We start from the raw sequence: 25,677 nt of genomic DNA, 5'->3' as shown, positions 1-25,677 counted from the left end.
TAAAATAGGCTGGCCAGACTAGGGAAGTCATAGTTTGTGCGCCGGTCATGGCCAATGGTGGGTCGTGACAAGTGTTTTTTTGTCAATTATGTTTAAATTACTTGATCCAAAATTTATACCAAATTCATTCGAAATTCATTGACATATTATGAATGGAAGTAAGTAAATTAGAAATGTTAAACTAATATTACAAATGTCATTTAAAATTAAGTTTCAATAAAGTTAAACTTTTTTAAAAAATTCAGTCTCCTGCGGATCAAGTTGATCCGTGGAAAACTCGTGAATCAAGTTGATCCGTGTAATACTTACGGATCAAGTTGATCCGTGGAAAAATCGCGAATCAAGTTGATCCGTGAAAAACTCACGGATCAACTTGATTCGCGTTTGGTCCGCTTGTGTTACAAAGATCAAGTTGATCTGCAGGAATCTTTCCACGAATCAACTTGATCCACACAATGAAACATTGGAGGGGCATTTCTAGCATTTTTAAGTGATGCTAGGTGCACCAGCAATAATGTTGGGTGCACCTAGCAACACTCGTTGATTTTTTGCAATGATTAAGAGAATGGCAAAGGAAATAGAGGGGCTGGTAGAGGAAAAAGAGATCGTACCTGTTTGATTCTCTGGTGGTGGCTGCCCAACAAGGACTCGAGGAGACAGAGTGAAAGAGAGAAGTAAGGAATCCCTAATTTTTCTGTTGATTCTCTTCTTCCTCTTTTATATGTTTTTGTTTTTAATTTTGGACGTTAGGGACGTGCGCATAGGCCACCATCATCCCCGTGCAGTACCGGAAACAGGGGACACCACCTAGCAGGTGTCCCCGTGCTTCGTAGCCAAGATCCACTGTCAATGTCGGCCCAAAAGTGCTTAATGGAAGTTTGAACTCTAAAGCATCTCATTTCTCTAACAATGGAGCAATGTCCACAACAGGTGCGTAAGTAAGCTGGACGTTTCCCTTTCGATGGTAATTTCCTCTTTCTTCAAGGTTCATGGAAAGAGACTATCCACAATAACACACATTGACTGAAGACTGGGAAGTGTTCCTGGAGATGATGAGACTTCAGCCATCAGCTCCCACAACAACAGATATCGTGATCATCACAGACACAGACAAATAAGAAAGGATATGCTAACGCAAACAATGGTAAATCATATATTAGTGTTAGGAAGCATAAGGGAACATCATTGATGCATTTATTATAAATTTGGATGGTTGAAGGGAAATTGATGGCCATGGATTGTGGATTTTGCAACCTTCCCAATCTGCAAAATTACCAATTACATCTGACTTAAGTGTCAGAGTCTTTGCAGATAGTCTACCCCATCACATCCGACTAGGAAATCACTGGGACGTCTCTGCACGCCAATGTCTGACTTGAAAAATAATAAAAACCACATGTTCCTTAGCTCTAGCCAGGGTTGACTCAAGGATAAAGGCAACTAAAGCTTAAACTTTAGGCCTACAAAAAAAAAGCATTTGCTATTAGTCTTTATAAAGTAGAAAAAGCCACATAAATTAACAAAATGCCACATGTGTTTGTAAAAAAGGCCTAACATATGTAGCTCTCTCATTTAAAGCATGATTTTTTTTTTAATGTTTGTTTTAGGCTCCACTCATCGTTGGGCTAACCCTGACTAGTTACAGAGGAACGGTTTTGAATATGGATAAGAGGAAGTGCTTAGCCTCCTTGATTTTTTTGCAAAATTTTCTCTATACTATCAACTGTTAGTCATAGGCATCCTTATCCCGCCAACATTCACGTTTTTCATGCTCGTGCTATTTGAATTAATTATTTACGTCTGTAGGCACTTTATTCATGGTTCAGCCACACGGGTGGACAAATGCAGGTGAAAGTGAAGTTAAAAATGTTTGACATTGTCTGGTCTGTTGGACATTAGAAGTAAAAACATCCTATTACTAGCAAGAAAAATAAGAGATACAAAGGTTCGTTTATTACAACGCCAAGTTAAAGTTCACCACATGTGCAACTTCTGCAAATAAGGACCCTTTCTCCTATTTTCCTACAACTCATATTCAGTCACAATAAAGCTTAATTCTTTTTTAATCAACGTGTATTTGAGGAATAGATGAACACTGTGCTGAGGTATTTATCTACTTGTATCTTTTCAAGCCCAGCATGTGCAGTAATAGTCCAAAGTAGTTCAGCCTGTATGCCAATCTGATAAACTCGAGCTTGAACTTACTCCAAGGAGGGTACCTTGGCTCAATTTCAAGGAACAGCTTTCTATGCATTACAGCTTTTTCATGGCTGAAAGTGTCAAAAGAGTACTTCCCATGGTACCTTCCAAAACCACTCTGGCCAACACCTCCAAATGGTAGTGTATCACATAAAAACTGCACATAGAATGAAAGTGTTACTATATTTCTTTACATTATACTTGATTAAAAGAAAGTTAAGTTAGGGAAGACGAGGAAGATAAAAGCAGTACTTGAACCATTGTGTCGTTAAATACGACACTTCCTGAGGATGTTTCTGATAGAATATTTCTCTTGAAAGTTTCATCTTTGGTGAAGGCATAGATGGCAAGAGGTTTTGGCTTTGCATTGATAAATTCAATACTTTCCTGAATTTTATCCATCTGCACAGATGCCAAGTGCAACAAGAGTTGAATGAGACAATGACACAATATAGGTGAGAATTCAAAACATAAAATGGGATTGTAGATTCTCACAGTGATTATAGGAAGCAGTGGGCCAAATATCTCTTCTGACATTATCTGAGAATCTAACGGAGGATCTAACAAAATTGTTGGCTCAATGAACCTGAAAAGATTGTTAGATATGGCTGAGTTAAGCAAATAAACTTAACTAACCACTTCTATTTCCCTGCAGGCAGAACTTACAAGTTTTCTTCGTCAACTGAACCACCATGAACGATGGAAGCCGCAACAAGAGGGTCTTTGAGAAGATTGCATAATCTTTCAAAGTGCTGCTTGTTTAATATTCTTGAAATTACCTTTGACTCCACTGGATTTTCACCATAAAATCTTCTAATGATCTTCTTTAGTAATTCTATCTAGAAGAGAACCAACAACTTACTATTAGAAAAGTAAAAGGGTAAATGAACATTTTGGTTCTCAAATGTGTATAAATGGATGACTATTTAGTATGAAAGAATGAAAATTGTAATTTAGTCTTGAATATGTAAAAAGTGTGACAGACAAATTGATCCTTTAAGTTTATAACTAAATGACAAATTGATCTTTGAGTATTATAACTTAATAAAAAAATACTCTCACCGATAGGACGTAATTGTTACAGTTTTTTCACATTCAGTAACTAAAGCAAAGAATTATATTTCAGGAACTAAATTATAACTAGTTTACATATTCAGGACCAAAATAATCATTTATTCAAAATAAAATTTTATCATAAAAAGCGGCTGGTGATTGTAATGAATACCAGAGCATATGAGAACTTCTTCTCAACAAGCAAATAGTCTATTGCTATGCAAGCTTGACCACTGCAAGGTCCCCACTTTCCTCCTACAATTCTTTTTACTGCCAACTTGATGCCCACAAATGTACAAAGAAAAGAAAGCTGAATTAGACCTTGAAATTGAATGTGGCAAGCATAACATTAATAACTCATGTGAACTACCTTAAACTCTAAAGGATTTGGAAGGGAATCAAGAATGGCAGGGCATTTTCCACCCAACTCTAGAGTAACGGGAGTTAAATTCTTTGCAGCAGCAGACATGACTACGCTTGCCACACGTGGACTTCCTGAAAATTTCATACACCATGGAGAAATAATTCTAGAACCACAATTCAGTTTGTAGTTGTCTTTATAGGATTATATCTTATTCTTAAATGAGATGATAAACAAACCACAAAGTAACAGGAAATGGTGTTTAGCTAATCGAATGAATGTTATTTTTGGATTTGGTTTGAATGTCTCAAACACAAGTCCAAACACTACAAATTACAAAAAGGCATAACTTACTTTGATGTTGGGTTGAGTTGAATATTCAGGTTAGGTTTGACTGAAAACTTTTGGAGATAAAATATTCTGAATATAAAATCACTTAAATTAAAACTCACTTTTAGCAAAAGTCAATTTTGACAAGTCTAAGTTCATCCAAGATCAAGTTTGCAAATGTTCCCCCAGACATGTATTAATTTTGATATACACAATAAATATATGTATACATTATATATATACCACAATTTTGCAAGATGACATTGCTTGGTATAGAATATAATACCAGTGAAGAATATTTTGTCCCATTTTTGTAGCAGTAGTTGTTCACAGACATCTGGTCCTCCCTCAATCACCTTGATGGCATTAGAGTCCAAGTAGCGAGGAATGGTAGTGGCAAGAAAAGAAGAGCTTGCTGGAGATTGCTCTGAAGGTTTTATGACTACAACATTTCCAGCAGATATTGCCCCAATTATTGGATCCAATGTCAGTACTGCATAATAGTGTAAATAAATTAACATTTTGTGATAATTTTAAAACCCCAAAGTATGACAAAATTCGGTCTGGTACTGGTGTTACACAAAATTCTTATGAGATAAATAACAGTACCTTAACCTTTGGTCACTGCTAATTCCATAAACATACAATGACTTAAAAAAAAAAACTAAAATATTATTTGTCAAGATTTTGCAATAAAAAAGAAGAGATGTACATGAAAAAGTCTCTAGGAAACAGATTCATGAATAATTCTGAAACCTAACAGTAACTAACAAGTAAACATAACAACATGGGTTGAATAGAAAATTTTTAGACTCACTGATTGGGAAGTTCCAAGAAGAAAATATGAGAACCACACCAAGTGGTTCTGACAACACTTCTCCTTTAGCTGGGAAGAAAAGAAAAGGGATATCACTCTGCAATAATAGCCCCAACACAGAAAAAGGTTAACAGCAGACACAAATCATGACAAGAAAATTGTTGAAGAAGCAGCTGAAAAAGAGTGAATAGAACAAGAACTATGGTTAATGAATCATTATACGGGTTAGTCAAAATGAAAGGATCTAAATACATTAGTGAAGTAATGAAACATAAGCAACCAATTCAAACATATATATATATATATATATATATATATATATATATATATATATAACGACCATAATCCTTTATGCAACATTATATTTACTTCTAGTACAAAAAATTCTAATACCTTAATACCATACAATTCTGATTTAGAGCTTTCGATGATAAAAGTGATGTTCAGACTTCAGATCATATGTTATTGTCAAATTAAGCACACACAAAAAAGGAAAGTACTTAAAATGAAAGGGAGAAATTAATAAGACAAAAGGGAAATAGAATAATCTGCCTTTTTAGGGGCCATCCATTTCTCAACGCAGCTCAAAGCATTGCTGGCGGATTTTTCTACCCCTCCAACCTAAGAAAAGCAAACAACTAGTCAAGGATCAAGCAATACAAGTTAAAGGGTAAAATAAAAACAAAAAATTCAAACAAGCTATATGGTGTAAAGTGTATATAAAGCAAATCAACTTGTGACTATGTTTCGGCTAATTAAAACTACAAAATTTTAGTGCTGTTTGATGATAATTAACCTCATCACGGTAAGCCTCAACAGGGTGCTTCCCAAGATCTTGATGGAGGGCCTTAAATATAGCATCTTCATTCTCATGAACAAGGTCTAAGAGAGCTGTGAGCTGGTTTTTCCTCCATGTCACACTCTTGGTTTTTCCAGTTTTGAAGTATTGCCTCAACTCTCTCACGGTCTCTTCCACTTCACCACCAATGTCCATGGCAATTGACCTACCTTGGTCTACCACCAAAATTGCAAAGTTGTCGTATTGATTATTTTCTTTCTCTTTTTTATTTTCCTCAACGCTACCTTCCCACTCATGTGGACATGAATATTTATAGTGCGGTGGTCTCATTAAATGCAAAGTTGGTTGGGGTTATCTAACATAACTACTGCTTGGTTGTCTAGTAGTAATAAATTCACGTTGAAACTGAAAAGCTATTGGTGGGTGGAAAACACAAGCTTTGGCTTCGGAAGAAGAGTGATTATTGTATGTACTCAAACCTATCAAGTCACTTCGACGTGGTAACGCACAATTAGACGCGCTTAATGATCACAAAATTTCTACACCTCATTGTGTGTGTTGTCTTCATTTATTGTTTGTCTAATGTGTTGATGAGTTCGTGTTTAACAAATTTTAAATTTGTAATCATACGAATTTAAAACAAGCGGAACTTTAATTGTATTGTTGAGAGTCTATGGTAACAACAAAAGTCAAATAATTCCTTTGGGTGTGTCCTGGCTTAGATCTGAATTGACTATTAGACCTCGTCTCTTGATGTGGTGCTGCTCTTTTCTGTTGATGTAAGGATTGATTGAAAAAGGTTAGACACTAAGTGAAGAAGAATTTCTATAAAGTATTAACTGAGGGAAATATTATATATATATTAAATGACTTTGACCAAAGTTGACCTATTTATAAGATTGCAGTTAAGTTACAATTAGGCAACATGATGATATGAAGCAATCCATAAATACTTTTTTCATATAGGAAAAAATATAAAATATTTTATTATATATTGGCTGATAATGCACATTAAATAGTTCGTTTTAAGGACGATTACTTATTCATTCAATGACTTTGTCACCAAACATTATTCATTCAATGACTTTGTCACCAAACATTTTCAAACTGAAATATATATATCATCAAGAGATTTCTCAATCACTACTAGAAAATATGTTTTTTATATCGATTATTTATGACTTTCAACATCGGTTATTAAGAGATGTTGAAAGTATTACATTAACATCGATTTTTTTTAAATCGATGTTAACATAAAATTGACAACATCGGTTATTTAAATAACCGATGTTATATAATGAGAATTACACCAAAAAAAGGTATCAATGTTCATAACAGGGTTGGCCGTTAACATCGGTTTTAGTTTAAAACCGATGTTAACTGCCAATGTTAACATCGGTTTAATGTAAAACTGATGTTAACTTATACATTAACATCAGTTTTTTTTAAAAAAAAAAAAACCGATGTTAACTTTCAAATGTTAACATCGATTTTTATAGAAAATCGATGTTAACGTATTTGGAAGTTAACATCGGTTTTTAACAAAAACTGATGTTAGCATATAAGTTAACATCAATTTTTTTAGAAATCCGATGTTAATATACACAAACAACATCGATTTTTCCAAAATGTTAGCATCGGTTTTTCCAAAAATTGATGTTGTTTGTGTATATTAACATCGGTATTTTAAAAAAATCGATATTGTTATTAGGAATTTTCTTTAATAGACTGTCTGTTTTTTCAATAAACCCAAAAATTAACCTGCAAAATTTTCAAATCAGACCACACAACACAACATATATCATTTGCATTCTGCTTTGAAACAGTTTTTAGTAGAAAGCTAGCTAGTAAACTGTCAATCGATTTTTTACAATTGATAACTATCAATAAATAATTTATTAATAACTATCTCAATAAAGAATATTCAATGTTAAAAGGAAACATCAAGTGTACAAAATGTAAAGGAAGCTAGTAAACTAATTAAGTAAACTAAAATTACAAAGTTCCCTAACATCCTAAGTTTGATTTCTAACTTTGAGATAATACTGTGTCCACTGGATGCGAAGCGCCTTCAATCTCTCTGCTTCCAATGGCCTAACATCATTAAAATATGGGATGATAAAATAAAACATAAGTTAATAATGTAATACCAATCATAAGAAAATCAAATTTGTTTGAAATAAACAATTACCGTTTCCCAATTATTCCTGAAACTTCCCAAGATTATAGTGGACATCCAGTGTATCACGTAATAGCCACACTTTGTGCTTCCTTTTTGTCTATTACACTAAATACATAATGAAATTTAGATATTAAACGTTAACTACAAATTAGTGTACACATACATAAAATATATATAAGTAGAAGCTTTCTTTAAATCACTTACTTTAACAACAATCCACCTAGCACCAGCCTTGAATTTAGGTTGTGAAGTATCGTCCAATCCTTTCAAAGCACTGTTGAATACAAGGAACATTAAAATATTGATGTTGCTGACTAATGTTAATGCAAATGTATTGGAAAACAACACTGGCATGTTAATGATTCCTTTTAGGTAATTGTCTAGCCTATTATGCAAGGAACAAAACCATACAACAAGATTTTCCTTAAGCAAAATGACCACCATTTGCCAGTGTGCATTGCAGTGGAGACTAATATAGGTTATTGTAGTATTATACATTATTTAAATTGATTTGTTCAATTATACTTACCCATTCAGGTAGGCTCCTAGGTAGACATCCCGTTTTAAATTCTGCATCCAGTTCTTCATGTAACTTTCTAATTCAAATTATGATTGTTCATATCTCTGGATGGACTGTGGCTCGAGGAATCCATACACATTGAAATTCCCCGCTCGCATACTTGTCTCAGTCAAATACCTATTGTTGTTAACACAAAGTAAATAATGTATGAATTTAAAACAATAACTTAGGTAATTAACAATAATCAAAATTGACTTACAGAATCCACAATTGTATAACAGAGATGCTGAGACATTGACCACCGTGTGCTATTTCAGATAGATCTTCATGCTTTATGTATAAGGGGAAGTCTTCATTAAACACCTCGAACACGGTAACGTCCCACATAACCTGCAATGGCTTCAAAAAAGTTGTGGGATGGTCAATGTCATCAGATACAGGGGATCATCGACCTCATGATGCAGCCTATCTGCAGGTTTTGCTGGTCCTACAGCTCCATGTTTATCCAACATAGTTAGTTAACATAATTCAATCACAGTGAACACATAAATTTGAAAAAGAAGCATTTAATGACTGTAAAATACATGTTTTGATAAACACTTAACGAGATGTGTCGGCCAAGCAAGGAAGGTGTTAAGTGAGTTCCCCACTAAGTTAACCTCGTCAGTAGGTACAAGAACGAGAGCATCTGCATCTTTAACCTCCTCAACACCGACCTTCACTTGATCATGCAACAAAGGAATGTTGTGAACGGTTGTGGATCCTTTATAAACTCTTCCTAGGGAAACCAGGCGAGGAGGATTTTCTTCGATGTACAACTCGTATTTGTTTGAATCACCCATGTCTGGATCGTTCCCTGAGGGATCAACACAACTCTCCTCTGTGTTGACACGAGCAGCTGAGGGACCAACCTCAGGCTTCGGAGGCAGTGCAAGTCCTTGTGATTGCATCTGTGACTGAAATTGGGACTGCATCTGGCTGAAGGATAACATCAGCTGCCGAGTCACTTTTTCTGTATTCGACTCCTCCAGTTGGTCCCTGATTTGTTGAGTCAATTGCTCTAGTTCTTTGGGAGCCATAGAGGAAGAAGTGCGGGAGGTCTGTGGAGTCGATCCAAAGTATTGCTTGATGGTCACACCGGCTCCAGCAGCACGCACACGACCAAGGTGTTCTGGTTGCCCAATGGTAGTAGTTAGGACATCCTGACGTCCATGGGGGACAAAAGAACCCTGTGACGCCTGCTCCTCCAACGAATCCTGTACAAAACACATATATTTGTTTAGTCATTAACAGAATAAACATAAATAATTACAATTATTAATTGAAAGTGACTTACAATCTTCTCAGCAATTTCCTTTGTTGCCGCATATGTCATTTGCTCAGTTTTCTTGGTGCGGGCCATCTTCCACTTCATGTGTCATCTGATGGGAGATGAAGGATCAATCACAGCCTCAGTGCTTCCAGATTGAGCAGTTTCCTCCAGTTTTTTCTTTGTCTTCTCAACCATCAGCTTCTGTTCTAAATATTCATAACCCCCACGAGACAACACATGAGGGGCAGTGTTTTGCTTCTAGATGGCCTGTGCCTTTTTTCCGCACATCCTGCAAAAATTGAACATTAATGAAACTAATAATTACAATGTATTATAATAAGGGAATTTTTTCTTCAAAACAATTAAAACGACAAAGTGCATACCTTTCACTAGGGGTCTCTGCGGCTCTGACAAAATTGGACTCACTTCTCCTTGCTAATGCCGTATTTTTCGCAAACAGCGTCATCCAACAAGCAGATTTTCAAGTTAGGATATTTTTTTAACTAAATCTATCTTCTAAATTTCCTAAGCCCATATCTTACTAGATATTATAAATAAAAGTCTCTTCCTAAGAGAAAAGTGGAGTAGACACAAAGTAGAAAAGGTCAACAACAGTTTTAGTATCCATGCCTAAAAAAAAAAAGCTAGGTGCTTATAACTTGGATCATTGATGTGTGTCTAAAGTGAGAAAGAGATAGGGCTATAACTTAAGTGAGTTTCTATTCCCACTACTGAGAGTGAATGTCAGCAAGTTGTTTCTCAAGGGTTTCCTTGAGGTGTTTGTCAGACAAGAAGAATAGTGTCCTAGTTGTCGAAGGTGCAAACATAATGAGCTTGTTGCTTCTTTGTCGAATTCATTATGGTGTGTGATCTTAGGGGGACTAGGTCTAGGGTACAGAGAGAGGTTTCCTTGTTAAGTTTTTGATGGTCTAGGCATAATCAACTCAATCTCTGTATTTGCTAAGTCAGTGGCTAAGTGTGGGGTTCATAGAAGATTGTCCTTGTTAGGTTGCCAATGATGCAAACATAATCAACCTTGTCTCTATATTTGTTATTATTAGTAAAAAAAATCAAGAAAATCAACTACTATACTGCATTTATAATCAAAATTTAAAAGTTTAAATAAATACCTGAAATTGAACAGGAACAAACAATAATACTACCCTGCAAAATTATTCAGAGCAACCTTCAAGAAATAACAATATCACAAAATCAGAGCCTATAATTGTGAGCTGTTGTTGCATTTTAAAACAAAGCTACACAAAAAACAATATAGAAAATACCAATATGAGAAAGGAGTGTCAGCCTTCGTGTCACAGAAACACCAAAACTGCCACCACGCCCTTTACAACCACAAATTAAAGAAAAAGGTACCCGCCACACAAGATGCCTCTTTTGCAACCAATAATTGTTCATTGAGACCACCCAATTCAGACCACAACAGATAAAAATCACACTATCAGATTCAAAGAAATTTCATTAAAAAAACAACTAAAATTATAAAATTTAACAATGCATACAGAGGTGTAATTAATAGATGAAACTCAAATGAATGATTAACAATCCTATGTGTAAACATAAGCAAACCAATAATTATAAGCAGTGTCAAGTGAAAAGGGTGAACAGTAAAGCTTACCTATAAAAGGGCTGACGACGAACTTGTACTACTTTGGAATTGGGAAAAACCACAAACAGAATCTAACAAGGCTGAGAATACAAATGAAAACGGAGGGGTATGTATGAGAGAAAGAAAAGGATGGTGAGGGGTTAGGAGTTGTAATAGACACGTATTGATGTTTGTCGCATTTAACTCAAACAAAACAATATTTGTGTAAGGAGAAAGGAGACGAACTCGTTTGCGGTAGTTGCAGCTTCAATCGCGGCAGAGACGAACTCGTTTGCGGTAGTTGCAGCTTCAGCAACAATGCTAGCTTCAATCGCGACAACGCAGTTGGGAGGAAAGAGAAAGAAAGAAGGAACGAAATGGGAGAAAGGACAAGAGGGTTTGAGCGCGCAGGGGCCAAAATTAATTCGGGTTTTTAATTTATGAACAAAATCGGTTTTTTTTTTAAAATAACTACTATTAACCTCAAGTGGTTAATATCGGTTTTGACAAAACCGATGTTAACCTCAGATACTTAACATTGATTTTTAAAAAATTAATGTTAACTATATGAGGTTAACATCGATTTTTAAAAAACTGATGTTAACTATTTGAGGTTAACATGGGTTTTGTCAAAATCGATGTTAACTACTTGAGGTTAACATTGGTTTTAAAATCAATATTAACTATCTCGACTTATTTACAAAAATGTCACCATGCTCTTCTTAACATCGATTTTTTAAAAAACCAATGATAATCGGACGATGTTAAATCTATAAATTCTAGTAATGAATTGAGAAGATCTCATGAGATAAAGAAAAAGAAAAGTCTAAGACAATATAGTTCCTAAAAAAAATTTACTCTTCAATACTGCTAATATTAGTTCACTTTGGGTGTGTTTTGATTTTCCATGTAAAGGTTCCAAAAATACGAGTAAAATTAATTTGCAATTGAATTCATATTTAATTACCCTTTAAAAATATGTTTGAGAATAAATTTTACCTTAATTTCAGTTCGAGAGAAATGAGACTTGTTATATATTTTACAAACTTAAGGTTGTAAATTTTAATTCAATCATGCACTTCATAACCTAACATTAAATTAATTGCAATTAAGACTGGAACTAGAAGGATGTCTGGACCATATAGCAACTACCAACTCTAGCTATAGCACGCAGGGGATTTCTTCCCTTTCATCAGTATGATTCTATTAGCGTGAGATTAATTTTACATGCATTATTGCAAATAGAATTAGCTGGGAAGCTGTCGCAATAACTAATTACTTTATTTAAACCGACATATAGGTTTGAACCCAATCCGTATGAATGAAGATTTTTATATTAGATATACAATATGTCCCTTAATTTTTTTTTCTAAAAATTGATCCCCTAACTTTTAAAATTTTTAAAATAATCTCCTTACTTATTTAATTCATCACAAATTAATCCTTCCAAAATATTATTTATATTCAATTTTTGGGCATGATTTTTAATATTTTTTTATTGACTTAATACATGAAACTTGGTTTGATTATTAGATTATTTTACTTTTTAGCATAAAAGTTTTTACTGAATGTTAAAATATTAAAAAAATTCCATTTAAAAAACTTATAGAAGAAAAAAAATAACCAAATCGTAAATAAGTAAATTCAGGTTTTAATAAAATCAACCTCAAACTTTAAATTCAACTCATTTTAAATATATTAGTCAAGCTTCAACAATAGTTTTTTTTTTCACAATTCAAACTTAAAATTCGATTCCTAAAGTGAGTTTGTAACATTTTGTCAAAATATTTTGAAAAGGTTAAAATATGTTTTTAATCCTTGCAATTTAGCGCTTTTTATTTTTCGTCCTTACATATTTGTATTTTAATTTTTAGCCCTTATAAATTATGTTTTTTTAATCCTTAAAACACAATTTATAAGGATTAAAAATAAAAAAATAATTTTACAAGGATGAAAAATAAAAAAAATACTAAATTGTAAGGACTAAAAAAGTATTTAAGCATTTTTAAGAAGTTAAGAATGATAGAAGGGCACATGAGCAATTCTACATGCCTACCTGGTATCACATGTTTTGAAGTTAGAAATAATAATAAAAATGATAAATATATCATGTGTCTACAATTGCATCCATTCATGCACATACATATTAGACTTAGGGGGAGCTGACAGCCACCAAACATAGCATTCTGATGTATTGTCATTCATGCTACAATTATTCTGATATATACTTGCTATATTCATTACTTAAAATTTATATAGATTGTCATCATAAAAAGGGAAATTGTTAAACACTAGACGATCCATCAATGGACGACCAAGACATCTCTTATTGTTTTGATGAAAACAAAGATATATATTTATGTTAATTACGCTATTGCATGTAAATCAACAGGTTTGATGACTGGAAGCAACACAAGGAGAGACCTATCCATTACTAGAAGCATGAAGCACTTGTCCAATGCATCCAAACAATGAGAGCAATACGTATTTATTTGAATTATCTATTTATTCCAATTTTATATGATTTTGGTTAAAAGGAACATATCTGCGAAACTATCATTTATTTCCTTTTATATGGTTAACGATCATATTGAGTTATGAATGATAAATATGGAAAATCTTGATCTTATCAGACAGAAATACATAGTATTCACTTAATTCAGGAAAGAAAGATCAATCTACACAACAGTCATAACATTCAAATTCGAAGATACTCTCCATAATTATAAGTGTCTCTCTACCTATAAATATGACATCAAAGATTGAAGAAAGAAGATGAATGTACATAGAAGGACAAGAGTATTGATTCAAAAAATGAGAGAAAGAACAACTATTTAGAAACACATTGAGCCTAAGAGAGTCCATCCTTTGTTGTATACAAAGTATTACTGAAAGATACGAACCTTATTGTAAATTCACTCTCTGAGTGTTGTAAATAATCTTTGATTTTGTATCAAACTTTTGTTTGTGAAAGCCAGGAGTGACTTAGTGACCAAACAATACTTAGGTGCTCTTAGATTCGGGGGGAGTTCAAGGGTTGTGTCAGGAGTGATCTTGAGAATATTTGTAAGTCAAAACGGGTTGGAAAGAATACTTGTTGTAATCAAGGTTGATTAGTGGAATCCTTTTCTGGTTGGTAAATGAAAATTAGACATAGCTCAGGTTGAGTGAACCAGTATAAAATGAAGTATTTTTAGTGTTCTTCATTAGCTTATTAAAGTATTTCATTGTTCATTTCTGTCACACTTTGCACACAAGGTTTTTAGTAAAAGACAAGTTTTACATCTCACTGGACGACAATCACCTTTTGTCATTGGACGAGGGTTTATAGACTTATTTATTATAACATGTTCCATTTCAAAAAGATTTTATATTTTAACTAACACATTATTTAACCCCCCATTTTAGTGTGATTTGTTGTATTTCAGATAGCAATGGTAATTTTTTGAGATTGATTAAAATAATTGTAGAATTTGATTTGATAATGCAAGATCATGTTAGATGCATTCAAAATCATGAAATTCACTATGGTTATCTCAGACATAAAATTCAAAATAAATTTATCTCACTTTTTGTCAGTGTTAGAAGTTCCATTATAAAGATCATTAAAAAGGAAAAATATTTTTCAGTAATTCTTAACTTTACACTTGATACCATTCATGAAGAACAGATGACTCTAATACAATGTATAAATATGTCAAATAATAAAATAAAAATTGATGATGTGAAGGGTAAGGGTTATGATCATGGTTCTAATATGAAAGAAAAACACCAAGCAGTTCAAAGGCAATTTTTTGAAATAAATCCTAAAGCATTATATATGTCTTGTGCTTGTCCTAGTCTCAATCTTTCTGTTAGAGATAAGGCTTATTCCTTTGTTAAAGTTGTTACTTTTTTTTGAATTGTTCAATGCATATGTTCATTATTTTTGAGTTCTCCAAAAAGATGGAAAATTTTGCATGACAATGTTCTTGGGTTAATACTTGGTGGGAGAGTCGAATTAAAAATATCAAAGCTATTAGATTTTAGACCCCCCAAATAAGATTATCTTTGTTGGGATTAGAAAAATCTTGTGATGATGCTAAATAAAAAAGTGAAGTAGAGAGTTTGACTAATGCAATTAAGAGTTTTGAGTTTTTGCTTGATATGATTATTTGGTATGACATTTTATTTTTTATTAAGATGGTGAGTAAAAAATTACAATCAAGTCTATGTGTATTGACACTACCATAAAACAATTAGAATATGTATTGTTTTTTTTTAAAGTATAGATATGAAGGTTTCACATCTAGTATGAATGTTACTAAAGATATTGCAACTAATATGAATGTAGAGTCTATCATTCCAACAAAACATTGTGTTATTAGGAAGAAACAATTTGATGAGAATAATTAAGATGAAGAAATTTAATCAGTTGATGAGTCCTTTAGAGTTAATTACTTTTTAGTTGTTGCAGACATGTGTATTATTTCTTTACAGAACAAATTTGGGCAATTCAAAATATTTGAAAATATTTTTGGATTTTTGTTTAACTCAAAGAAGTTAAAATCATTAAATGATATTGAATTAAGATAATGTTGTGCTAAAGTTCACTCTACATATTCTCATGACAATGTATTATATGTTGATTTATATGATTTTTTTCTGAATTGAAAGTGTGGAAAATGATTTTGCCTAATGACTTAACGTTAGCTATTGAAATTCTTGAATTTATCAAAGCTATAGATTGTTATTCAAATGTTTCAATCGCTTACAAAATTTTATTAACTATGCCTTTGATTGTCACATTAGCTTAAAGAAGTTTTCAAAGCTTAAGTTAATAAAAACTTACTTAAGATCATCAATGTTACAAGAAGGATATATTGGAGAACATTGATGTTATCATTAATGATTTTGCATCTCAAAATGCTAGAAGAAACCATTTTTTTATGATAATTTGTGTTTGTTTTGTAAATGATAGGAGATGCGACAATTTTAGAGAAAATATTTTGTCTATGATACAAAGATATGGGAGTTTATTGAAGAAAAAAAATGTAATACATTTTTTAAAGTTTTATTGAAACCTTATTCACAAAATGTAATAAGATGTATCATTTTTTATTTATTGAAATCACATGTTTATCTTCTTTCTTTTTTATACAACACATTGTAATTTTAAAATACTCATACATAAGGGGCCCTTTATCTCTTGTTTCACCTGGGACCCACAAAATATCAGGACTAGTCTTGATGCCATGTCAACCACCTTGCCCCCATCGAGAGACCCAAGTAGCACCGCACACACCTTGCCCGTCAAGATTGAGCAGTTCCCCTTACCTTTGGTTTATCGTTTTGTATTTTGTTGTATGTTTTGTTGAGGGGTTTATGGTTTTGGGGGTGAGGTGTTTTGAATTTGTTTGTTGGCTTTGTGATTGTTAATGGATTTGGGATGGTGATCAAGTTTGTGGTGTCTGTGGTTGTTGTTTTGGTATTGGGGATGTTGAGCCAACAACAAAAATACGATTTTGTTATTATACATTGTACAATAGAATCGTGTTTTCGTTGCACACATGGGAATGAAAAAATAAAATAAAACAACAGAAACACGACTCCATTTTACACTATACAACAAAATCATATTTTTATTGTTTTTTGTTCAGCCACAAGTGTGTAATGGAAACAAGATTTTGTCATACAAATCTACAGCATAATCATATTTTCGTGCGAAGGATACTTTTGGAATTACATAAGAATCCACCCATGTGGGTAATGAGAATAACATTTTTTTAGTGACAATATTAGCCCGTTAATCTTGTCTTCCAACAATGTTGAATACAGGAAAATCAGTTCCAGTAATATCAATACTAGTAAGATCACTATGACCAAAGTGTTCAACATAAAATTAGTAAGACTAATAACGATGAGTTTTGTTAAATAATAGAGCAAATTACATGTTTTAAGCAAATTGCACCTGATACTTTTCTGTTGACATTTCTTTTTAGCCCCTTGCTGCAGTTAATGACCGTAACCGAGGAACATTAACTGAGGAGTATTGAGCGCAATTAAAAAAAACACATGGTGCAACTACAATTTACTCAATTATATGTAATACCTTTTTATAAATATTATATTAATGAAATTAACTAAGTACTATCTTGATATTTTTGCTATCACCACTACCGTTAAAATTGGAATTCAATTTATAATTTTAATGTTGTGCTTCGATTTTTTTTTCACAATTCAAATATAAAATTATAATTTTAAACCAAATTCAATTCAGTGAAATAGAAATCATGAAATAAATTTTACTGTTATGTATGTATTTTATATTACATATATTTAAATTTTTATATTTTAAATTATATTTTATAAATTATTCTTAAAAATAATATGAAAATAAATTTTTAAATATACATATATATAAGTATGCAATAATTTTTTTATAATTATTTTTTATTTAATAATAATTTCTTAATATACACATATATATATATATATATATATATATATAAATTATATTAAACAACTATACATATAAGATACATACATTATCATTATATTTATTAAATTCAATAAATAAAATATATTTAATAAATATAATAAGTAATATTATATAAGAAAAATAACAGTATACTTATATAAATATTATATTAATAAAATTAATTAAGTATTACCTTAATACTTGTGTTATCACCACTCTCATTAAAATTATAATTGAACTTATAATTATAATTTTGTGGTTTAACTTTTCACAATCCCAATATAAAAATTATAATTTTAATGAGATTACGATGCATTTATGAAGGAAAGGTCTCTATAAATAAAATGATTTGAGGCAAGACATTATTTTTGGCAAACAATTATCTCAACTTTTGGGTGCTTAGGTTAAAATTATGAAATTCTTTGAGAAGAATTGATGAGAGATAAAATAATATAGTTTACTAGAAAGTTACTTATACTCATGACTATTGTGATATATTCTCTTTTATGATGTGATAAGTTATTGAAATTTTAATATCACTATTTCATTACCATTAACATTATTATTTGACGATAAAAACTAAAAGTGTTAGTAAAGAAAAAATTTGGAAACTTTTTGCCAATAAAAATTTAGTTAGAGACTAAAATCAAAAAGTACAAAAAAAAATAATAAATCCTATTATTATTTAGAGTTTAACACCTATATACTGATAGTATAAAATAGTTTTACATTATCATCCAATCACAAATAATTGTTTGAATTACTTTAAGATAATTATTTTAGGTTAAATTACTCATTTGGTCCCTATAATTTCATGGTTCTTACTTTTTTAGTCCCTATAGTTTGAATGTAGTCTTTTTAGTCCCTATAGTTTACATTTTAATTCTAGAGACTAAAAAGACCGCTTTCAAAACTACATGGACTAAAAGAAAATTAAAATATAAACTATAGGGACTAAAAAAATCACTTTCAAATTATAAGGACTAAAAAAAGTAAGAATCATGAAATTATAGGGACCAAATAAGTAATTTAACCATTATTTTTAAAGTCTACCAACTTATCATACACAATGAATTATAATCGGATAACTTTATAAAGCTTTTTACAATGTTAATGCATAATTAAAAACATATTGATTTAGAAAGGAAAAATGAAACATTAAGCAAAAAGTGTAATAATATTACTATATTCAAATTTTAATAGAAACTAAATAATACTTTAGCAAAACTGAATTGTAAATGTTAATCAGAATAAATTTATTCAACTTTTTTATGACATGAAATAGTTTATTAATATTATTGAATTCATTTTAAAGTATTAGTTTCATTAAATATATTAATTTTGAAAGAGAAAATGAAGTATTATATACAAATAAATAGCTAACATGTTTGATCACCTTAAGCAAGATCTTAGATTCAGTCCCCGTGGATGAAAAAGATATACTTAAAAGAGGAGACCCAATAAAGGTAACCAGCGAGATTTTCCAGCGAAAATTAGTCATCAATAATTTTACTATGATTAAAAAATTATATACAATGGAAAAAGTTATTACAAGACGATCCTCTCAAATATTTGTTATTTATTTTCTTTTTTAAGAAAAAAAGGAAAATTTTGATTATTAATTAATTATATCTATCTAGATAGATATAGAGAGTGCACTTAGAAATGTTATGAACTCGGTGTGTCAACTCAACTCGTCATAGGTTTGGATCGGGCTAAAAAATTTAAATTCCTACAATACTAGCCAAAAATTCAACCCAACTTACTTGATCCATAAGCCAGATGGATTTGAGCTGGTTGATTTGTTTAACTCATTTAACTAAAAAAAGTAATAATGTTTACTAAAATATAATAGAATGTTAATGATATTTTTAATTTTAAGACTTTAATATTGTTGATTATGGTCTTTTAAGACTTTTCAATGATATGTATTTCAAACATTTGAATGGTTCCTTTAATGATAATATTAGATGCTCGAATGATCATTTAAGACATTTCCCTATTAGTTGTATTTGTTTTTAAATCATCCTTTAATGGAAAAAAATTCAATTTTTTTAAGAAAGAATGATAAAAAACATTTTAAAAAATTTCTATTTAATTTTTTTTAACAATTTGGTTAGCCAATCCACATAATTCACCAACCCACCAACCCATGATGACCAAATTTAGGTTAGTATTTTCATAATTTACTTAAAGGTAAGTTGGATTAACTCACCCATTTAACTCTCAATTCATGATAAGTCAACTCGGATAATTCAGACTAACCCCTTTTGACACCCTTAAATACACATGCTGCAAATGCATGCTCACACACATACACTCAAAAAGTAATTAATTATCCCAATATATATATATATATATATATATATATATATATATATATATATATATATATATATATATTAATTTTTGAAAATAAAAACTAAATAGTTGTTTGAAGACAATAAAATCAAGTATTAATATATTTGAATTTTATTCTACTGTTTTTATAATTTAAATAATATTCAATGGTTGTATTAAAATAATATTTACTTTATGTAATACCATCTTTATTTTTATTTATAAGACTCAATTAGCTAATTCATCATATTAAGAAAAATAATTAATTTAATTAACAATAATAAATTTATCCTAAATTTATGTATTTTTCCAAAATACTATTGTGATTAATATTTCTTTCTCTCTTCTAAAATACTCCTATGACAATAACTATTATAAATATTTTAAATTATTTTAATGTAATTCAATATAGCCATAAGAAGAAAAAAAGTCAAAATATTTATTTTACTACTTTTTAGACCAAGCCAAACAATTCAAATATTTGAAAACTTCTTAAATGAGGAGAGAGAGATAATAATTTTAAAAATACTTTAATTTAATGCACATAAGGAAAAAAAAAAAAAAAGGAAGAAGAAGCGTTATACATATCCGTTTTGCTGGTGACTCAACTGCTATGACAGTGCAGCAATACCAGGAGAGGTGGGAGGGAATCATTTGTGCGAATATGTCGTAAGAAAGGAGACGATGCTCACGAGGCTGTGAAACCCCCGCGCGCTCTTTCCGTTGCTTCTCACTTCTCTCTTTACATTATTATTGTATCCCAATTTCACTCTCAAACAGAGAAGAGAAAACTTTAACTCTTCACTCCCTCTTTTCTCTTTCTCTCTCGAAACTCTTCACCCCATTCTTCGTAGCTATGGAACCCTGGCTTCCCCAAGACGATTTTCTCCTAAAAAACGCCATTGAGGTACTCAATTTTCACAAACCCTACCCTCTTGCTTTTCTACTCTTCAATTTCCACTACTCAATTGTGTGTTTTTTCTGGGACCTTAAATTTTGCGAAATTAAGATGTTTTTTTTTTTTTGTTTCTTACTTGCGTTCTGGTTGATTGTGTTGTTGTGAAGGGCGGAGCGTCGTTGGAATCGCTGGCGAAAGGAGCGGTTCGGTTCTCGCGGCGGTTTTCCGTTACCGAATTGCGGGATCGGTGGCAGGCGCTGCTGTACGACCCGGACGTTTCCGCCGCGGCGAGAGCTGCGATGGCGAATTTGGAGCTGACAAAGTACGGGGGAGGCACGGGGACCGGCGAAGGTGGTGGTGGGAAGAAGAGGAACTCTGAAAGCATTCGGAAGCATTATTCTGCAATGCAGAAAAGACTGCGCCGGTGCCGGCACGGTGTGGCGGGTTCCGATGCAAAGAACGCGACTGAAGGGTGTGATGGTAAGGATAGTTCAATTTAAACAGTGATGCTATGAATAATTCAGTTAGTGATATTCCTATGTAGAAAACGATTGAGGTTTTTCTTTGCCTGATATGCCTGTTAATGTTGAAGGTAAAAGTCACGGTTTGGAAGGGAGAGTGAATTTGAAAGGCGAGTGTGGCAATGGTGTGCTGAGATTAAATGCTCCTAATGCTGTGTTGAGAGATGATGCCAAGAACGATTTGAAATGTCTCTTCAACTTGGCAAATGAGGATGAGGTTGTCTTTATGGATCTAGTTAGGAAGGAGGTGCTGGCTGCGGATAAGGATAAGCCTAGTTATGATAATGTCGATTCGCTTCTGTTGAGTTCTCCCTGTGATGTTCAGGGTGATGATGATGGCCGTGAGCCATTAGGTGGCGGTTGTGCTGATCAACATTGTGTTTCTGAGTCTGGAAACAATGCTGGATCATCTGGTGCTGTGCAAACTCCTCATGCTGAACAAAGTGAGGGTTTTATGATCTGTGTTCTTAACACCGAGGACACTGACATCCCGAGCAATGACACTACAGATATACCCATTTTAGTTCCTGAGTTGGTGCCTCTAAAATTCCAACCAATTGTTGAAGAGTTGGGTTGTTTGGAGTCTATCATAAATAATAAAAAAAGAAATGAGTCGGATGGAAGCCTGGAGAAAGAAGTTGTTCTTTCTCAGTCTTCTGCAGCTTTGCAAACAGTTCGGCAGGGGTTGGTGCCTAATGTGAATTCAAGCCACCGACCTCTTGTTCTTGGACTGAAAAGTGAAAATCCAGGGAGAAACTCGATATCTGCAGTTTCTAGACAGAATAACAATGTCAATGTCAACATCAACTCAAGACATAGCAGATTAGTTCGTGCAACTGTGATGCCTGCCTCAGATGGACATCTGAAACAAGAGGTAGAATGTGTTGTTTCCAGGATGCTTAATAACTGGAAAATTTGTTAGGCAACTAATTTATGATTTTACTTTTATTAAGAAAATTTCATTGAGGTTGTATCTTATAAACAGGAAACAAATGCTCCATCTTCTGTACATGCAAAAGCTGAGGAACATAAGGCTTTATCTAAATCAGAAGCAAAACCGTTATCTCTTGATCATGAAGGAGGTGATATTGAAGATGGCGACGATAATGATAATGATGATGAACTTCCTAACTTTTCTGATGTTGAGGAAATGGTAAGTATAATGTGTTGCATTGAATGGTAATAATTCCCCATATTTAGTTAAGTTATCTCTCATATTCTCGATGTTGCCTACTCAGATTCTTGAAATGGATTTATCTCCAATGGATCAAGAGACAAATGCTAGTAGAGAAGGTAAATCATCTGACTAGATAAGATAAAACAAAAATATCATACTTCTATTTAATGTTTTTAATTTGAAAAGGGCAGCCTCTTGCACAAGGTTCCCTACCCCCCATGTGGGATCTAGGGAGGGCTAATTCTACAAAACTTTAGAACTGTAATTGGAGGGGTTGTTTCATTGACTAGAAGTCTAGAACCTTCCAACCCAGTCATAACACAGCAAACCACAAGGATTTTAATTTTAGTTCAAAATTTGATTGTTTGAATTTTTAAATAAAAATGAAAATTGATTACCAATGTCTAGGTATTTTAATGATGGTTGTCTTCTAATATTATAGTATTTTGTTACAGTCTTGCGATATCAACTTGATGAAAGTAAGAGGACTATAATGAGATTGGAGCAAAGTGCTCAGTCCTCTATGGGAAGAGCAATTTCATCCCAGGGTGCATTTGCCGTAGTGTATGGGCGCATCCTTGAGAAATACATTAAAACAAGCAAGGTGCAATTTTGAATTTTGAGTTCTTATTTTCCTTTAAAATATGGAAGAATGAATCTTTCCCTATATTTTCTTCCTCGCATGTCACTCATGAATGTTGTGAATTTTTCTTTTAAATATGTTTGATACCTTTTAAGGAATGTTTGCATGCTATTGTTATTAACACAGTATGATTTTCTGTCTTGCACAATTATGGACCAATTATCATTGCATAACCATTAATGTTTTGACTCTGGTAATATGGGAAACAAAATAGAAACAGACTAGCTTTAAGTGGTCTTGCGACTGTTAGTTGTTCATGCCTTTTGCGGCTACCATCGTTTTAATTTAGTTTTGTGTAAAATCATCAGATTCTGCAGTGGTTTCTGCATCTCTGAAAAATTGTTGATCCTTAGTAGGGTGAACTGTAATACATTTATTGATATGCCCTTTGAGTGTGCCTTACTAAATATAAAATACTGATTTGCCTAATTGATACTGTTCCAGTAGTTTGTGCCTTACTAAATATAAAATACGCTCTTTGTATTTCACAGGTTATACTTGGTAGAGCAACAAATGATGTACATGTTGATATTGACTTGGGGAAAGAAGGGCAAGTGGCTACCAGAATATCTAGAAGACAGGTAAGATTTCTAAGACGTTTTGGGTGCAAAATTCACGTGCATGGTTGATTTTGCTAATGATATAGATGCCCTTGCAATTTCATATATTTATTTTTCCAGGGGAGCGGGGGGGAATTGTGAAGGCTTTTTGTTATCATTGTTTGAAAAAAAACATGAAATGATCTTTGTCCTTACTAGTAACAAAATCACTAGTAAAGGATTGGTATATTTCTGGAGCAAGACAAATAACAAATTTTTAAAAAGATGTTATTAATCTATTTGGAATGTGATGGTGTTCTTATGAATCTTTAGGTAATTTAACTAAATAGTATTATGATGATGTCTAGATCTTTATCATTTTTCTTATGCACAAGCCCAATATTGAGCAAGGAATAGAATAATATTTGTTCATGGAGAAAATTGAGAAATTTTCTAATTCTTTTACATTTCAAATTTCAAATTTCCTCCACTTATGAACTATGAATTACTTTTTATCTGATAGGCTGTAATAAAGTTGGAAGCAGATGGTTCTTTCATTATTAAAAATCTTGGCAAGAGATGTATCTTCTTGAATGGAAAAGAAATTGCTACAGGACAAGTGCGGGGTCTTAGTGCTGGTAGTTTGATCGAGGTAACTGTCTTGCCTCTCTATTTTAAAGACTTTTACATTATAATGCTGCAATTTTGTTCTTTACCTTGAGAACATAACAATGTGATAAATGAATTCCATGCAGATTTTAGGCATTCCACTCATCTTTGAGACCAATAATAGTTGCGTGAGGAAGTTTTTAGAAAATGAGAATGAAAAGAGATGAAGATAAAAGAAAGGCATCTACCCTGTATGCCCGAGATGGGGTATTTAACAACAGAAATGGCGTCGAAGTTCGAATGTTAAGGATTTTAGGATAGCATTCTTATGCCAGCCAAAAATAGGAGTTATACCAGCCATTAATTTATGTTAATGTGTTGTGGATCGAAAGTCAGAATTCAAAGTGTACATATAGATAGAAAATGAAAAGGCTTCATAGTAGATATATAATGTATAATATGGCTGCTGTGCAATGGGAACTGGTTATTGTTTTTTGTTCTTTGATAAAACGGAATGGTTATTGTTTATTTTTCTTATTTCCCATTTTGATGTAATAGTTTTTTTTATATATATATATATATGCAACTGACGTCCCCAAGTAGGAATAATCATCAATAAATCAATAAATAACCATGGAATGGTTTCCAACAATTTTAAAGTCTCTCTCTCTCTCTCTCAATTTAATATATAGGGTCTAAGATGCCACCTTATATTGTGGCAGTTTTCCACGGGCAGTCTAGAGTCTTTATTTTTTTTATAAACTGTTTTGTTGAATTTGGAGGACTGAACCTCACATTTTTTCAGCCATTGATTTATTACTATAATTTTTTCAACCTTCTCTCCCCTTTCACCGCTTTAAAAAAACTATCCTGGTTGATTTGTCGGAATAGATAAAAGCTCAAAGAAAAGCTCTTGAACAAGAATTTCATAAAAAATAAAACCTTATTTACTATGGTGAAATTGAGGGCACCATTAAGGCCAGTCAATGTTATCAATATCCAATCAGCAAGTACTTCAGTTTGTAGCAATTCATTGCATAGTATGACATTGCATTTTTAAGATTACCAGCAGCAACTACATGGTTTGCATCGGTTAGGAACAAATTAAACAATCTCAAACCCTTTTCCTCGGATTTCAGTTGGGAGATCCTATGCTAGTTGATAGTGACCTCAGAGAAATGTAGAGGTGACTAAGTTACAGAAGATTATGCTTTATTCCTTTTCGAAATAGTAATATTGAACGGGTATGTCGGCATCTAATATACAGAAGGGATAAGATTGGAGAAGCTAATGAATACAGAATGAAGATAA

At 32.3% G+C, this 25,677-nt stretch overlaps 2 protein-coding genes and 1 long non-coding RNA gene across 3 annotated transcripts; 2 read left to right on the top strand and 1 right to left on the bottom strand.

Annotated features, from left to right (window-relative positions):
- The first annotated feature begins 548 nt into the window (after positions 1–548).
- On the top strand, positions 549–2,992 carry LOC106796580 (uncharacterized). Its single transcript, XR_001385576.2, has 3 exons — positions 549–674; positions 751–1,144; positions 2,855–2,992. It is a non-coding gene; the product is annotated as an uncharacterized lncRNA (long non-coding RNA).
- ALDH3F2 (aldehyde dehydrogenase family 3 member F2) lies at positions 1,861–5,904 on the bottom strand. Its single transcript, XM_003547907.5, has 10 exons — positions 5,557–5,904; positions 5,313–5,381; positions 4,761–4,857; positions 4,230–4,436; positions 3,623–3,747; positions 3,425–3,529; positions 2,866–3,038; positions 2,695–2,785; positions 2,452–2,601; positions 1,861–2,356 (listed from the first exon to the last, which is right to left on the bottom strand). The coding sequence occupies exons 1-10, from the start codon at positions 5,887–5,889 to the stop codon at positions 2,114–2,116; spliced, it is 1,593 nt and encodes a 530-aa protein (XP_003547955.2). The 5' UTR covers positions 5,890–5,904; the 3' UTR covers positions 1,861–2,113.
- Positions 5,905–20,549: 14,645 nt separating this feature from the next.
- On the top strand, positions 20,550–24,903 carry LOC100779823 (uncharacterized). The gene is made up of 9 exons (XM_003548816.5): positions 20,550–20,886; positions 21,045–21,357; positions 21,470–22,272; positions 22,384–22,551; positions 22,637–22,691; positions 23,031–23,179; positions 23,710–23,799; positions 24,281–24,409; positions 24,513–24,903. Exons 1-9 carry the CDS (start codon positions 20,836–20,838, stop codon positions 24,591–24,593), a joined length of 1,839 nt encoding a protein of 612 aa, XP_003548864.1. The 5' UTR covers positions 20,550–20,835; the 3' UTR covers positions 24,594–24,903.
- The last annotated feature ends 774 nt before the right edge of the window (positions 24,904–25,677 follow it).

Source organism: Glycine max, chromosome 16, assembly GCF_000004515.6.
Source record: "Glycine max cultivar Williams 82 chromosome 16, Glycine_max_v4.0, whole genome shotgun sequence".
NCBI classification, from domain to species: Eukaryota; Viridiplantae; Streptophyta; class Magnoliopsida; order Fabales; family Fabaceae; genus Glycine; species Glycine max.
This window is presented reverse-complemented; position numbering and strand designations above follow the sequence as displayed.